Genomic DNA, 17459 nt, shown 5'->3' on the forward strand with positions numbered 1-17459 from the left:
GCTATTTTACATTCTCTCTCTCAGAGTTTTAATATCTGGGTCAGATCTGAGTCTGGTTATCTTGATTACTTTGTCTCTTAATAGTTTTATGTTTTTTTTCCTTGCTTTTTGTGCCTAATAATTTTGAGTTGAAAGCTGGACACCTTGTTTGAAACTATAGACATGGAGGTATTTATGCCTGGAAATGGTCATACCTCTGTTTTTGCTTGGCCTTTAGTTTGGGTATTAGGTTATATAGTGAAGAATTGAGCTATGTTTGGGTTTTTACCATTGTTATGGCTACCCTCAGTGCTTATCACATTTGACATTTTTCTAGTGTTATTTTGTGTTTAGGGAAGGCATTGCATGACCATAGGGGTTTTCTCCATGCTTCTGTCCCACCCTCAGCTTTAGGTGTGAGCCTGCACATCAGAGAGGCTTTCATCCTTTGCTATGCCTCTTCCCCAGAAGTAGACTGTTGTTACTTGATATTTGGCACTTGCTAGCCTGGAGTAGAGGGAGGGCATTCCCTTGTACTAGTTCAGCCTCGGTCTTAGGCAAGTGCTGTGTTCCTAAGTTTCAGGAATGGGAACTTCTTGATGATCCTGCCCCTCCCCAGTGGTAGAAGATCTCTAATAGTCTGGGTCCAGGATATTTTTGGTTCTTCCCCAAGGGTGCTGGAGTTTCTTTTTCCATTCTCCAGAAGCAGTTGATATCAACTGGTGCTCTTAGGATAATAGGGTTTGAGGCCTTTCCCCAAGTGGTTGAAGCTTTTATTCAGTAGAGGAAATGGAAAGAGGACAGGTGAGGTTCTGTGTCTTTTCCATAGTGCTTCCCCTTCCCTCCTTGGGCCTCCACCATGAGGAAGGCTTTGTCTGGTCTTGCACTTGCCCCCAGTGCTTCTTGTATTTGATGAGATCTGTGGAGAAGAGTCTGCAAGTGGGTATAAATTCTGCTTGTGTATATGAGTCATAGGGGTTCTATATTCTGTGCTAGTCCACTAGGCTTTTGGCAGTTCATTACATTTTTAGGTGAACTCTTCTCACCACCTTGGATGCGGCCTGGTGTCTGCCCCTGGTAAACAAGAGTTGCATCTCATTTTTCCTTGGAAGAGCCTATCTTTCCTTATATTGCAGGATAGTTAGTTGTCCTGTGACCTCAGCTCTTTTTTGGGTTCTGGAAAGGTTAAGATTTTTAAATTATACAGCTTTTCTTTGTTTTAAAGTTAGGAGCAACTCTTTTCAGCTTTCTTCATCTCTGGGAATGCTTTAACTCACGGGCTTTTCAAGACCTGAGATTTGAGTTTTGCTCTTTCATTTGGGTGCAGTTAAATACTGATTCTCAAATGAACTAGCATTAAAAGCATAACTTATATCCTTGCAGAAACTTGGGGACTGTGGCAGCCATGGAGCCAGTGTAGTGCCACATGTGGGGATGGTGTCAGAGAGCGTCGCCGAGTGTGTCTCACTTCCTTCCCCTCCAGACCTGGCTGCCCTGGAATGTCCTTGGAGACCTCCCTGTGTTCCCTGGAGGAGTGTGCTGGTAGGTATTCTTGCTTCCTTCGGGAGTCTCTCCTCAGAGCCTTCATCAGAAGGAATATTGAACGCAGGCCTGCCTGAGAGTTAGCAGTCTGAGATCAGGAGTAGACTCATTAATGCTCTGTGATTGCTGTTGGTTGTACTAACCCTGTATTTTTTAGTGTATCTAAGACTGGGAATAGCTGGGAGAGTAGCTTACCAGTGAGAAAATGGGATTTACCACTATAGAAGATAAGAAAATAATAAGGAAATATTAAGGATTCAGACATATTAAATAATTTCTAAAAATGCAAAAAATGGGGAAAGGACCATTTCTTCATAAGATTTTTTGTTTTTTCTCCCTCTGTTTCTCCTCACCAAAACTGTGGAAAAACAGTTTTCCTTAATTTTTCTCCCTATCAACCCAGAAAAGCCAGGGGACCACATAGATCATTATTTGTCAAAATGGGGCAAGACTCCCTGTCCTATACCCTGAGTGGCCTAAGTTATTCCTTACTGCCCCTACCCAGAGGGACATTTCTTTATGCTATCATCCGAGGACTGGCCTTTCCTGAATCTTCTAAGCATCTTCAAGGCACATACTAGTAGCTGGTCAGTGAGTATTTGATGTAAATTGTCTATAGATATGTTGCTCACATGGCTCAGTTAGGTTTGCCCCAGCTTATGGAGCTAAATCCTGTTCATTTACCATGAGTTACACACTGAATAGTCCTTGCTTTTTCCACACACCATCCTGACTCTTAGATAAAAGTCCTTGTGTCAAGGACTTTATCTTGTCCTTGTACTCTCCAATTACAGGTTAAAAGACCATCTTAGTTCCTTGTTTCTTTGGGATATGGAGGAGTTATGTGCTTTTCTGTGTTTGGATCTCAGAGTACCTTTTAGCTCAAACCACAGGCACCTGGCAACGTCTCAGCCAGTGTCCCCACCTGTGGCTTTAGAAAATCCTTTTTGCGATATCATTTTTCCAGCCAGTATGATAGGCCTTGTTCCCTTCATTCCAGCATTTTTAGGACATTATTCTTTCTCCTTTTTTTTCTTATTGTAGCTTCCTCTTCTCCTAGCCCTCCATCTGCCTGTCTTTCATAGGCCCCACCCTGAATCCATTATTTCTTCAGTGATATACTGTTTTCTAAGGCTCTCTTCTCTGTCTGCTCTTTTCTTTATAAGTCCTCTTCACTTTCCACAGCACCTTCCTTGTGTATAACTTCCCTCAAATACACCTTATTCTCTCAATTCTGGGATGGGATCATGTGTTCAGACATTTCATATCTGAGTTTCATAACACTCAGATGAATTTAAACTCAGTGGCCACTGGTGACTACTATTCTTTTATATGTGACAATATTTACTTATTGTTATTACCATTAATTGGTTATCTGCTATGTGACAACACTTAAAATACATTATTGCACTTAAGGCTCACAGTAATTCCACAAGGTAGGTATCATTATGCTGGGCTCAGACCTCTTGAGAGCTTACTGCCTGCCAGGCATTTTTCTAAGGACCTTGCACACATAAAGTAGGCATATTCTTATCTCCACATTGCAGATGAGGACCCTGTGGGATAGGAAGGGTGAGTGGCCTGTCCAAAGTCATGAAGCTAGAAAGTAGGGGCACTGGATTTGACTCCTTGCTAAGCTACCTATTTTGAATACCTTGCCTTTATATACAGGCCAATCTGGCTTTCTAGAAGAAGCATCAACAACCTGGAATTAACAATCATTTTTGAGAAATGTGATATTATGTCATATTCTGGCATCTTCTTTTTTTTTTTTTTTTGAGACAGAGTTTCACTCTTGTTGCCCAGGCTGGAGTGCAATGGTGTGATCTTGGCTCATGGCAACTCTGCCTCCCGGGTTCAAGCGATTTTCCTGCCTCAGCCTCTGGCATGTGCCACCATGCCCGGCTAATTTTTGTATTTTCAGTAGAGACAGGGTTTCTCTATGTTGGTTAGGCTGGTCTCGAACTCCCGACCTCAGGTGATCTGCCTCCTTCGGCCTCCCAAAGTGCTGGGATTACAGGCGAGAGCCACTACGCCCAGCCGTCATCTTAATTCTTTAATGCTGAGTAGGAACTGGAAATTTGTGCATTATAAGTTAGCAAGAAGGTAGGTCCTACAGACTTGCCTGCCGCTACTATAAGTGGTCCTCAGATATCGCTTATGTGGATAAAAATGATTATTTCTTCCAAGTGTTCTCTTTGCCCTAGTCAACCTATTTTCCATTCTTTGGAAATGTAAAGATATATTCACAGGCTGCATAGCATCAACAATGTCCTTTACTTCAGGTGAAAGAGGAAAAACTAGAGATAGAGATGGGCGAGGCCAGCAGCTTTTGGGCTTTTCTCCAGTTGTGATTTTAAAGGAAGCCAGCCAGAGTAAAAAGATAACAGAGTCAAGTGAAGAGGTTCATGGTGTGTAATAGCAATGCTGCTACCCACTGTCATGAGCAGCCACCACAGGTGAAGGAAGTGATATATCAGGGAACAAGCCTTTCATCATTCAACTGTTTTTACTTGTTTGGGAGTTCAGAGGTTGGTTTGGCCTTAAAAGAATATTCTTATGCCAGGGTCTGAATGTAGTTCTACGTCATATGGTCTATCTTGTTCTACAAGAGAGCAGTATAATTAAATTGCTGTTGCACTGATGTTCCATCTGGTGGAATATTGATCATTTTGCTATTGCCTTTTTAATAATGAAGGAAAGAATCAATCAGTTAAACTAGTGTTTATTGAGCACTATGCAAGTTACTGTGACTGTGGTTGGGAATGTATTAATAAGATATGACTGTCTTGAAGGGGCTTATAGTAGCTCAGAAGGCACATAAACAGGCTTAATACTCAGTACAATATTATAGGGCCTGCAATGAAAAATGTACCCACAACTTGCTATAGAAGCTTTCAGGAGTGATAATCCAAGCCCAAAACATCTCCAGTCTTGGAGGAAGTGATTTTTTTTTTTTTTTTTGAGACAAAGTCTCACTCTGTCGCCCAGGCTGGAGTGCAGTGGCGCGATCTCGGCTCACTGCAAGCTCTGCCTCCCGGGTTCACGCCATTCTCCTGCCTCAGCCTCTCCGAGTAGCTGGGACTACAGGCGCCCGCCACCACGCCCGGCTAATTTTTTGTGTTTTTAGTAGAGACGGGGTTTCACCGTGGTCTCGATCTCCTGACCTCGTGATCCACCCGCCTTGGCCTCCCAAAGTGCTGGGATTACAAGCATGAGCCACCGTGCCTGGCCGATATTTTTTTTTTTTTGAGACAGAGTCTTGCTCTGTTGCCCAAGCTGGAGTGCAGTAGCATGATCTCAACTCACTGCAACCTCTGCCTCCTGGGTTCAAGTGATTCTGCTGCCTCTGCCTCCCAAGTAACTGGGACTACAGGTGCACGCTACCACACCCAGCTAATTTTTTGTATTTTTAGTAGAGACGAGGCTTCACCATGTTGGCCAGGCTGGTCTCAAACTCCTGACCTCAAGTGATCCACCCCCTTTGGCCTCCCAAAGTGCTGGGATTACAGGCATGAGCCACCACACCCGGCCAAGGAGGTGATATTTGAGCTGAAGTTTGGAAACTGAGGTGTCCCTCAGGTTAAGTAGGTGAAAATGAGAGTTTTAGCAAAGGGAGCAATGAATGAAGGCATGGAAGATGGCACATTAAGAGACCTGGAGAACTGAAAGTAGTTTAGTATGCCTGGATGATAGTGTGCCAGGGAGGGGTGGGAGACATAAGGCCAGCCAAGTAAACAGGATTCATATCCTGAGGGGCCTTGAAAGTTGGAACCTGTGTTTTCATGGTATCTCTATCTGGCTGTAGCAAGGAGTATAAATCAGAAGGTTAGGCATGGCAGCAGATGTACCTGTTGAGAAAAGTTTTTCAGGAACCTATCTGCAAAATGAAGTGCCAGCAATGGTGATGGAGGGAGAGGAGGATTCAGACTCTGTATGTGGCAAGTGATGGAGAGGGAGCATGAAGGATGAAACCCAGGATTTTAGTACTGGCAACTGTGTGAACTGTGATTCCATTCCTTTGAGATCAGATATATCAGAGGAAGCACAAGTTGTAGGGGAAGATGGTGAGTCTTGGGCATTTTGAGATGGAGGTGGTGGGACAGCCAATGGAGATAGTAGAGCTAGTGGAGCCAGGAATGGACTCTAGCTCTCCTTGGATCTAAAATTCATGCTCTTCTCTCTAAATTACATAAGTGAATGTTCTCATTGAAACCAAAAGGGAGGGAGAGAGTTGCAAGAGCTATGTAACAGTAGCCAATGCTACAGAACGAGCTCCTTTGAATTTGACTATTGGGAGGTCATTCATAACCTTGGTGGGAGCTGTTTAATTGGAATCTTGGGGATAGGTTGCAGGAGACAGAGGTGATGTAGGAGCAGTAAGCAAATGCAGACCCCTCTTTTCAGTAAGCATGGCTGGGAAGACAAGGAGCAAGATAGGTCTGAGAGTGTAAGAAGGTTGGAAAAGGGTCTTTTTAAAGTGCGAAGAGCTTGAGTATGTTTATGTGCTGAGGAAAAGGAGCTAATAGAGGAGCAACTGGAGATAATTGCTGCAGAGGAATGATGTCCCTAGACAAAGGAGGCCTAGAAAGCATTTGCTTGTAGCCTCACCTTTTGTAGGACAGTTCTCCCACTGATTATGTGGCAAAAAGGTAAATAGAGGTGTGGCTGCTAATAAGTTTATGGGGCAGAGGAGGATCGCAGAAGAAGCTGGGCATGTACTTGCCTGATGGCTTCTATTTTGTGTGTGTGTGACCTATTAGAGTGCTAAGGAAGTGGATTGGATAGGGGGCTTAAGACAGTGGTGAAATTGGAAGCAGGTGTTGTAGGGGATCCATGGAAGGATCTGTGGGCAGCTGAGGTTGGGTGCTGTGATTGGGCAGGGGCACTGACCTGCATGGTTGTGTTATTTTCTCCACCAGTGCAGCAGCTAGGAATTCACGTGTCTGAGGTTGACATGTCTAGGGTCAGACTTCTGCTGCAGAGCGGGGGAAGAGCTATAGCTCAGTATTAGAGGTCAAAAGAGTTGAGGTTGGGCCGGGCACGGTGGCTCAAGCCTGTAATCCCAGCACTTTGGGAGGCCGGGGTGGGCGGATCACGAGGTCAGGAGATCGAGACCATCCTGGCTAACACGATGAAACCCCGTCTCTACTAAAAATACAAAAAATTCGCCGGGCGTGTTGGCGGGCGCCTGTGGTCCCAGCTACTCGGGAGGCTGAGGCAGGAGAATGGCGGGAACCCAGGAGGCAGAGCTTGCAGTGAGCCGAGATCGCGCCACTGCACACTCCAGCCTGGGGGACAGAGAAAGACTCCGTCTCAAAAAAAAAAAAAAAAAAAAAAAAAAAAAAGAGTTGAGTTTGTTGGAAGGAAAATGGTTTCAGTAATGGATCATGGTTGTAAATTGGTTAGGGGGAGAAGTGAGGCTGGGAAGTGTCTGGCAGATGGGAGAAAATGGAGGGCTGGAGAATCAGAAGTCTTAATGTAGTAATAGTGAGTTAGTGAGAGTAGTGAACACAGCTAGAGCGGTTGAGCGGTTTAAGATTTTAGAAGAGGAGCAGACAGTGGGAAGGTACTATATGTTGGATGGACCTGAAGTCACCTGGATGGTCCTAGCTCTGGCATAGTAAGGGAGGCTGGGACCCAGGTGCTAGAGTGACTGATGGCTAGCAGGAGGTTGGGAGATGATGGTGTTGAGGGAGGAGTAGAATGGTGGTTGGCAAGGATGGCACAGGCATCAAAGGAATGGAAGTTTTCTATGGAGGTGAAAGAGCGCAGGTTGGAAATAGCAATAGGAATGAGCTTGGGGAACACACTCCACTTCTGGCCCTGTTTACTTATAAAGTATGTGTAATCCCAGCACTTTGGGAGGCCGAGTTGGGCAGATCACGAGGTCAGGAGATCGAGAGCATCCTGGCTAACATGGTGAAACCCCATCTCTACTAAAAATACAAAAAAATTTAGTGAGGCCTGGTGGCGGGTGCCTGTAGTCCCAGCTACTCGGGAGGCTGAGGCAGGAGAATGGCATGAGCCCAGGAGGCGGAGCTTGCAGTGAGCTGAGATTGCACCACTACACTCCAGCCTGGGCGACAGAGCAAGACTCCATCTCAAAAAAGAAAAAAGAAAAAGAAAAAGAAACTGTGTGACAGCTTCCACTGAGAGGGTTGGGGGAAACCATGCCCTGCAGGGTAGCCTGGCTTCAGTTGGGACGAGGAGGTAAAGGTGGTGTTCTGTGGAGCGGTTAGGGATGTTGGGGAATTTGTAATCAGCTGTCCCCTAGGGGACAGTACAAAGAGTGGGCAGTGGGAGGACAGGTGGAGAAAATGAAGCACAGAGCTCGTGGTGGTGATACAACCATGAGAAAAAAAGCCATAGGACTGGTGACCAAAGGGGAAAGAGAGAGGAGGGTCAGGTGGCATTAGTTGGTCTCAGGTTTCCAGGTGTTTCAGTGGCAGTACAGGTGGAGGCTCCAGGTGGTGCCTGCATTTTGATGAAACATTTTGATGACTGTGGGACAAACCAGTTTGAGGAGGGAAAAAGAAGAAAAGTACCCCTCACAATGGAAGGTAGGAAGGGGAGTGGATGGCTGAAAATAGAAGAGAGAGAATGCAGAGGCTTTAACACTTAGGAAAGACAATTTCTGGATAATAGAAGGGGGAAATGAGTTGTATTATTTATTGCCAAGTCTTACTTTCATCAGTTAATTTCCCTTAAGACGTACATATGTAGGTACCTAAATTTGAAAATTTCTGGCTGGGCGTGGTGGCTCACACCTATAATCCCAGCACTTTGGGAGGCCGAGGTGGGCAGATCACGAGGTCTGGAGTTCAAGACCATCCTGGCAAACATGGTGAAACCCTGTCTTTACTAAAAATAAAAAAATGAGCCGGGCATGGTGGCATGCACCTATAGTTCCAGCTACTCAGGAGGCTGAGGCGGGAGAATCACTTAAACCGTGGAGGCGGAGGTTGTTGCAGTGAGCCGAGATCGTGCCACTGTGCTCCATCCTGGGCGACAGAGCAAGACTCTGTCTCAAAAAAAAAAAAAAAAAAAAAAAATTCTACATCCTACTTCTGTGTGGAAACTTGGAGGCCAATTCCAGCAGGAGCTGGTGAGCATGGGAGTCACCTTGATTATGGCTTACCAGGTCACCTCGCTTCTGTGGGTCTCTGTTTTTGCAGTGTTTCCCCTTTGGTGATCTTGTTTGGCTTCAGCTGCCAGCAGAAATCCATATGTAAGAACAGAAATCCCAGTCCTTGTTTATTTTCCATCATTCCTTAACTGCTAGATAATTAGAGTGAGTGACTCAGAGACCTTAAAACCATGCAGAGCAAACAATACTAGAAAATACATATTTGGGCCAGGCACGATGGCTCACACCTGTAATCCCAGCACTTTGGGAGGCCGAGGTGGGTGGATCACAAGTCAGGAGTTCGAGACCAGCCTGCCCAATATGATGAAACCCCAGCTCTGGGCCGGGCGCGGTGGCTCACGCTTGTAATCCCAGCACTTTGGGAGGCGGAGGCGGGTGGATCATGAGGTCAGGACATCGAGACCACAGTGAAACCCCGTCTCTACTAAAAATACAAAAAAATTAGCTGGGCGTGGTGGCGGGCGCCTGTAGTCCCAGCTACTCGGAGAGGCTGAGGCAGGAGAATGGCGTGAACCCGGGAGGCGGAGCTTGCAGTGAGCCGAGATCGGGCCACTGCACTCCAGCCTGGGTGATAGAGCAAGACTCCGTATCAAAAAAAAAAAAAAAAAAAAAAAAAAAGAAACCCCAGCTCTACTAAAAATACAAAAAAATTAGCCGGGTGTGGTAGTGCGTGCCTGTAATCCCAGCTACTTGGGAGGCTGAGGCAGGAGAATTGTTTGAGCCTGGGAGGCGGAGGTTGCAATGAGCCGAGATGACACCATTGCACTCCAGCCTGGGCAATACAACAAGACTCCGTCTCAAAAAAAAAAAAAAAAGAAAAAGTAAAAATACATCTGTTCCTCTGTGTTTTTTGTTTGTTTGTTTTGTTTTGTTTTTTACAGCTTTCCAGCCATCCAGCCCATCTCCTCTTCAGCCCCAGGGTCCAGTGAAGTCCAACAACATCGTGACTGTCACTGGTATATCCTTGTGCTTGTTCATCATCATTGCCACCGTGCTCATCACGCTGTGGAGGAGGTTCGGCCGCCCAGCCAAGTGCAGCACACCTGCTCGACACAATTCCATCCACTCCCCCGGCTTCCGGAAGAACTCGGACGAGGAGAATATCTGCGAGCTGAGCGAGCAGTGCGGGAGCTTCTCGGATGGGGGAGAGGGGCCCACGGGGAGTCCAGGGGACACAGGCATCCCTCTGACCTACAGGCGGGGCGGGCCGCTGCCTCCCGAGGACGATGCCTCTGGCAGCGAGAGCTTCCAGTCCAACGCCCAGAAGATAATCCCACCTCTGTTCAGCTACCGCCTTGCCCAGCAGCAGTTAAAGGAGATGAAAAAGAAAGGTCTGACGGAAACTACCAAAGTGTATCACGTGTCTCAGAGTCCCCTGACAGACACTGCCATTGATGCGGCCCCCAGCGCTCCCTTAGATTTGGAAAGCCCGGAAGAAGCTGCAGCAAACAAGTTCCGGATCAAATCCCCATTTCCGGAACAGCCTGCGGTCAGTGCCGGGGAAAGGCCTCCCTCCAGGCTGGATCTGAGTGTGACTCAGGCCAGTTGTGCCATAAGCCCCAGCCAGACTCTGATCCGCAAGTCACAGGTGAGGCACGTGGGCAGCAGAGGGGGCCCGTCCGAGAGGAGCCATGCCAGGAACGCCCATTTCAGGAGGACAGCGAGTTTCCATGAAGCTAGGCAGGCCCGGCCGTTCCGAGAGAGGAGCATGTCCACTCTGACTCCACGGCAGGCCCCTGTCTACAGCTCTAGGACGCGGACCTGCGAGCAGGCAGAGGACAGATTTAGGCCTCAGAGTCGAGGTGCCCACCTGTTTCCTGAAAAACTGGAGCATTTCCAAGGGGCAAGTGGAACCAGTGGTCCATTAAACCCTCTCCCTAAATCCTACACTTTGGGGCAGCCCTCGAGGAAACCAGACCTTGGGGATCGCCAGGCAGGATTAGTGGCAGGAATTGAGAGAACAGAGCCCCACAGAGCTCATAGGGGACCGTCCCCCAGTCACAAGAGTGTCTCAAGGAAGCAGTCTTCTCCTACATCCCCCAAAGATAGTTACCAGAGGGTCAGTCCTCTGAGCCCTTCTCAGTGTAGAAAAGACAAGTGTCAAAGCTTCCCCACTCACCCTGAGTTTGCCTTCTATGACAATACGTCATTTGGCCTCACTGAGGCTGAGCAGAGGATGCTGGACCTCCCAGGATATTTTGGGTCAAATGAAGAGGATGAAACCACAAGTACACTTAGCGTGGAGAAGCTGGTGATCTAGACTGAGAATCAGCCTGAGCTTTACACGGCTAGGGTCTGCTACTCGTGTTTTATAGACTTTTGTGTAACTATTTGTACCGCAGGACAGAATGTGAGGAGGAAGTAACACACACAGAGGAGGATGTGTGTGTATGCATGTGCTTGAATTCACAAGGAAGAAATTATTTATCTTGAGCTTTTTCTTTTGTTATTCAATTTATATTGGTTTATTACTAATAACATGATAATAAAATGTAAATGAGCAAATGGGGCTTGGTCTGTCATGTGGCTATGAAAGATAAGATGTGACTTTTGAGTAGAACATGCTCTGAACATTGCATTGGCAGTTTCCAACCTGAAGCAGAAATCTGGAACTTCAACTAAAAAGGGATGGAGCAAAGTTAACTTGGTGTCATAATTCTGAATTGCAATTTATTAAGTTGTAAATACATTAAGAATTTGACTCCTACAATGGCAGCATCAAACAGGTTTCATATTTGGCTGATTAAGTTAGTTATGACAATTAGACTGCTGAGCTACTTAGAAATGGTGATACCACAGATATTCAAGAACTTTCAGATTAGAGTTGAGTCCAGGTGACTTGACAAAATTATATGAATTAATTCTGCTTTAAAGAGATAACGTAAGAAGCTGGTGTTTCAGGTAGTGAGTCAAATGAAGACCTATCTGTTCTGAGCAAATAAATAGTAAACACTTTGGAAAAGAAAGTATTGTATTCTGAGGAAATGGGTAGTAGGTACTGACCATGCCACTACCTGGGACCAGGATGCTGATTACGTGTTCCTGGACCAAACTGGCAGCAGATACCTCAGCATGGGAACTGGTGCATGTATGTTGTTATTAAACATAACTTTATCATGTTGTTCAGAAAATGCATTAATTAACTTTAGGTATATATAAAGCAAGTAGAACAGTTTACAATTTTTTACAATTTAAGCTTCTTTTTTTTTTTTTTTTCAGACGGAGTCTTGCTCTGTTGCCCAGGCTGGAGTGCAGTGGTGTGATCTCAGCCCACTGCAACCTCCGCCACCTGGGTTCAAGCGATTCTTCTGCCTCAGCCTCCCGAGTAGCTGGGACTACAGGTGCTCACCACCAGGCCTGCCTAATTTTTGTATTTTTAGTAGAAACAGGGTTTCACCATATTGGCCAGGCTGATCTGGAACTCCTGACCTCGTGATCTGCTCTCCTCGGCCACCCAAAGTGCTGGGATTACAGGTGTAAGCCACCATGCCCGGCCAAGCTTTTTTAGTTAGAAGAATGAGTTAAAGAAGGAAATAAGCCTTTTTAGACATTTAGAATCCCTTTTGTTTGTGTTTTCAATCTTCTACATTTTACAGACAAGGCTTTTTTTTTTTTTTTTTTTTTTTTGAGACATAGTCTAGCTCTGTCACCCAGGCTGGAGTGCAGTGGCATGATCTTGGCTCACTACAACCTCAGCCTCCCGGGTTCAAGCGATTCTCCTGCCTCAGCCTCCTGAGTAGCTGGGATTACATGCGCCTGCCACCAGGCCCAGCTAATTTTTGCATTTTTAGTAGAGATGGGGTTTCACTGTGTTGGCCAGGCTGGTCTCGAACTCCTGACCTCGTGATCCACCTGCATCAGCCTCCCAAAGTGCTGAGATTACAAGCATGAGCCACTGCACCCGGCCACAGACAAGACATGTGAGGTTCAGGGAGAAGAACAGGATTGGCTAGGACATGCACTGATACATTATTCTAAATATCGTGCTCTTTCCACTCTACCATCACAAAATCACAAACTTTACAAGTCTTTTTTTTTTTTTTTTTTTTTTGAGACAAAGTCTCACTCTGTCACTCAGGCTGGAGTGCAGTGGCGCAGTCTTGGCTCACTGCAACCTCCGCCTTCTGGGTTCAAGCAATTCTCGTGCCTCAGCCTCCTGAGTAGCTGGAATTACAGGCATCTGCCACCACATCCGACTGATTTTTGTATTTTTAGCAGAGACAGGGTTTCGCCATGTTGGCCAGGCTGGTCTTGAACTCCTGACCTCAAGCGATTTGCCTGCCTCGGCTTCCCAAAGTGCTGGGGTTACAGGCATGAGCCACCATGCCCAGTCTACAAGTCTTTTCTAATAGCAGAAACATCAGGAGAAAGCTGGCCCTTTTTGTTTGTAAGAGGGTATGAAGAGACACCTCTATTAGCTTTTCCCAATGGAAAGAAGTTTTCTACTGCTTAATGAAATGTTAGGACTGGTCTTGCAACTTGCTTTGTTTGGCAGTAAGGGCCAGACAAAAGAACCTAAAGGTTTTGTTCCTTTATTAGAAGTCTATCATTAGTTTTAGGTACCACATGGGCAGTCTGCAATCTCATGTACTCCTTTCAACCCTTGACCCTAATGACTTATCTGTATCCCTTGAGTAGCTGCATTTTCCTTCTTTTTCGTGGTGACCTCTCTAACTGCCACACCCACCCTGCCTTTTAGATTATGTTTTCTGTCTTCCTTTTAGAGTTTATCAGGATGTCAGCCTGCAGGTGATGTTTCAGGGACCATTGGAGAGAGTGAAATTGGATGGGAAAGACATCACAAATGCAAATATTGCAATTTTCAATTTTTCTCTCATATTTGTTGCATTGCCACTTCATTTGTGTCATTTTAATTGAAAATCAAAATATACCTCCTTTTGGCAATGTTTTAACATTAATTACCTTTTAGGAATAAGAGGAGTAGATTACTCAGAGCTCTCGGACAGCTGGTATTTGCTAATGCCAGGAAGAGGAAACCAGATTTTTTAATCTTCGTTTTCTTTGTTTATCAGACTAGAAAGCTTTGTTTTCTTTCCAAGTTCACAGGCCTGCATGCCAACCTTTGAGGACAAAGGGTACATGCTTGCTTGTTTTTGATTTCACAGTGATGTACCCTACAGTGTCAGACCAAAACAGATATGGGAAAGGTGGAAAGTAGAGGAAAACACTATGAACAGAAAGATTTTCTGTTAAATTATGTTCTTCTCCATTAAAATCAGACATCTAAATTAATATCGCAGTGAGCTAACAACAGCATCTAACATTTTCTCTATCTACCTAGCCCACTTTTCTGGAGCTCTAAGAATAAAATCTCTGGGCCAGGCGTGGTGGCTCACACCTGTAATCCCAACACTTTGGGAGGCCGAGGCAGGCAGATCACCGGAAGTCAGCAGTTTGAGACCAGCCTGGCCAGCATGGCAAAACACGGTCTCTACTAAAAATACAAAAATCAGCCAGGCATGGTGGCTTGCACCTGTAATCCCAGCTACTTGGGAGGTTGAGGCAGAAGAATTGCTTGAACCTGGGAGGCAGAGGTTGCAGTGAGCCAAGATTGTGCTACTGCACTCCAGCCTGGGTAACAGAGCAAGACTATCTCAAAAAAAATAAATAAATAAAATCTCTGTATTTCAAAGTTAAGCTAATTTGGTCTCTGCCTCTGAGAAAAAGAAAGATGCCTCAAGCATTGTCTTTGGTGGATATGTGGGGAATTTCATTAGAAATAATCTAATCTTCACCATTGTGTTCCTAGGTTCTAGCCCTTGTGGCTGCCATAGAGTGGGAGCTCAATAAAATGTGTTCAATAAATGACCAGCTATTCAAAAGCTTTCCAGAAACAGGGGAACACAAACTTCTATAAGAAACAAAAGGCATGCTGGCATTACATTGATCATCAGCTGCACTAAAAATGGTGGAATAATAGCTTGAAAGTTCAGGGGGAAAATGATTTTCAACTTGAGACGCCTCTATCCAGTCAAATTACTTGCGAGGGCAATATAAAGACATTGTTACACATGCAAAGACTCAGAAAGCTTACCTGCCAGACACCTTTTCTTGAGGAGTTATTAGAGCATGCACTCCATCAGTAAAAGAGCAGAGTATCCTGAGGAAGCCATGGGATTCAGGAAGCTGCAGATGTGACCCAGAATGTCAGTTTTGTGGGTGACTAAGCCACCAGTTCATGTTTGAGCAAGAATGGGGGACCCAGGAAACAAAGGTATTTCGTGGAATATACAGTTGGAAGAATGTGAAGATACACTTCAGGCAAAGAAAAGGAAAATAAGAAAAGCACCTAGAAATTTTATTTTCTGAAAGACTCTATAAGAAAACTATAAAACAAATATGAATTAAGTTAAACTGAGTCATCAATGGGCTTTCAAAAGAAAAATATTCCAAGAAATAGAATGGGTAAGATGGCACAGATTTCTTCTTTCCACAACAAAAAAATACTAGGCAAAGCAGCAACAACAACAAAGTAAACTAACCATGATTTTCAGAAACAGAAGCACAGGGTTGAGACATTGTGATTACACGGAGGAAAATCAGGCCCAGCATACTACTTAGCTCTTCTGTGGACCAACATTTTCATAAAGTTAATGCTGCTTATTGGTTATTGTCTATTAGAACCAACTTATGGAAGACTTAGGCCAGGCGCGGTGGCTCACGCCTGTAATCCCAGCACTTTGGGAAGCCGACGAGGGCAGATCATGAGGTCAAGAGATTGAGACCATCCTGGCCAACATGGTGAAACCCTGTCTCTATCAAAAATACAAAAATTAGCTTGGTGTGGTGGCACATGCCTGTAGACCCAGCTATTCGGGAGGCTTGAGGCAGGAGAATCACTTGAATCCGGGAGGTGGAGGTTGCACTGAGCCGAGATCATGCCACTGCACTTCAGCCTGGCAAGAGAGTGAGACTCTGTCTCAAAAAAAAAAAAAAAAAAAGAAGAAAAATAATTATAGTTACTGAAGGGAATATAAATGTTATCAGTCATGGATATCTAGGAGAGTACAGCTTTGGAAAGTTTGGAGGTAGAGGGGTTTGAGGCTGCAATGAGCTATGATTGCACCAGAGGTACTCCAGCCTGGGCAACAGAAGGAGGCCTCATTTCTAAAAAATAAAATAAGTTTGGAGGTAGAAGCAGAGGTGGGGAGTTCAAGAGAAATAGGAGTTCAAATCTCCCATCACAAAATGGAGAACCAAGAGGTGCTGTCTGTATTTAATAGAACTAAAAACAAAAGTTTAAGGATATCGAAGTTACTAGAGTGAACAATAGGACTAAAAATTGTGATGTTAACTATCGTGCACTTTAGGGGGGTGAATTAAGCTGACTTTTTATCAGTCCTTGCAAGAGTCAATAATGTCACAAAATAGCAGCTTACTCCTATTCACACAGTTGAAGATCATCAGGAGAATTTAAAACCACAAAGGTCAAAGTGGTTGCCCTTTGGAAGTGGGACTGAGGCTGGGGAGATAAAAAGCAAGGAACAATTGCTTTTTGTTGTAGGTCTTCCTCTACTCTTAACCTTTTTTTTCTTCTTCTTTTTACATTGACAAAACAAAAACCAAACATAACAATCCTGGTGAGTGTCAGAGATAATCTATTTTAATGCCTGGAAATATATTCAGTGAGTCATCTTGTGGCTATTAGGGGGAGGATTTGCTCTTAGTGTTAATGGATCTGCAACCTCCCCCACACCATTTTTTCCCTTCCTTGGGGATCTAGATGGTTCATGCCTACAGCTGACCTACCCTGCTGATGGTTCTCTGGTCATTCCAGCTGCGGCAGTCTCTCACTGCCTGCCTCTTCACAGGATGCCACCTCTGCTGCCAGTGTGGGTGGGTGGGTGTGGTGCCCCCCCATCCTGCTGCTACTGCTATTACCAGTTTCTCCCTCGACTGTTGCCAAAACACATCACGTGGCATTTTATTATTATAAATTGATTGATAAAAGTTCAAATGTATGAACTTAAAAGTTTACTATTTAGCTCATAATTATATAATTACTTGTAATTAAAATTTTGCTTTTTCTGAGTGTTATACCATAGAACCACTTTAAAAATAATTTTTCCTTAAGAATAATATATGCTCATTATAGAATATTTGAAAAACAAAATTGCTCCATTCCTCTTCATCAGCTTGGGGTACAAAAGGAAATTTCATTTGGTCAATATTAAATTAGATGGCTATATAGGCTGAGCAGGATGGTTGATGCCTGTATTCCTAGCACGTTGGGAGGGAAAGGCGGGTGGATCATCTGAGGTCAGGAGTTCGAGAGCAGCATGGCCAACATGGTGAAACCCCGTCTCTACTAAAAATACAATTAGCCAGCTGTGGGGAGGCGGAGCTTGCAGTGAGCCGAGATCGCACCACTGTGCTCCAGCCTGGGCGACAGAGCAAGACTCTCTCAAAAAAAAAATTAGCCAGGTGTGGTGGCACACGCCTGCAGTCTGAGCTACTTCAGAGGACTCTCCTGAGGCAGGAGAATTGCTTGAACCCGGGAGGCGGAAGTTGCAGTGAGCCGAGATCGGGCCACTGCACTCCAGCCTGGGTGACAGAGTAAGACTCTGTCTCAAAAAGTTAAAAAAAAAAAAAATAATTAAATAATTAAATAATTAAATAAAAAGACGGCACTGAGTCTGATAACCACTGTTAAAGAGAAGGTCTCTCTTTCCTTCAGTGCTTTGGCCTGAAATAACTCCTAACCCCCCAGGGATGCTTACGCTTTCTCTTCCTGAGGTGTCACTCTGGCCAGAAATGTGGAAGTCAT

General features: G+C 45.0%; 1 protein-coding gene across 3 annotated transcripts in view; it reads left to right on the forward strand.

The window, feature by feature from the left end:
• THSD1 (thrombospondin type 1 domain containing 1) overlaps positions 1 to 11180 on the forward strand; it is a 30035-nt gene extending 18855 nt beyond the window's left edge. For 2 of the 3 annotated variants that reach the window (XM_055244561.2, XM_055244560.2), the window contains 2 exons: positions 1363 to 1521; positions 9553 to 11180. In XM_055244561.2, the coding sequence (XP_055100536.1) occupies positions 1363 to 1521; positions 9553 to 10931 (1538 nt within the window). In that variant the 3' untranslated portion in view covers positions 10932 to 11180. The remainder of the gene's footprint in view (positions 1 to 1362; positions 1522 to 9552) is intronic. The other variant, XM_055244563.2, reaches the window with a different exon arrangement.
• Positions 11181 to 17459: the final 6279 nt, after the last annotated feature.

This window comes from Symphalangus syndactylus, chromosome 15 (assembly GCF_028878055.3).
Source record: "Symphalangus syndactylus isolate Jambi chromosome 15, NHGRI_mSymSyn1-v2.1_pri, whole genome shotgun sequence".
Taxonomy (NCBI): Eukaryota; Metazoa; Chordata; class Mammalia; order Primates; family Hylobatidae; genus Symphalangus; species Symphalangus syndactylus.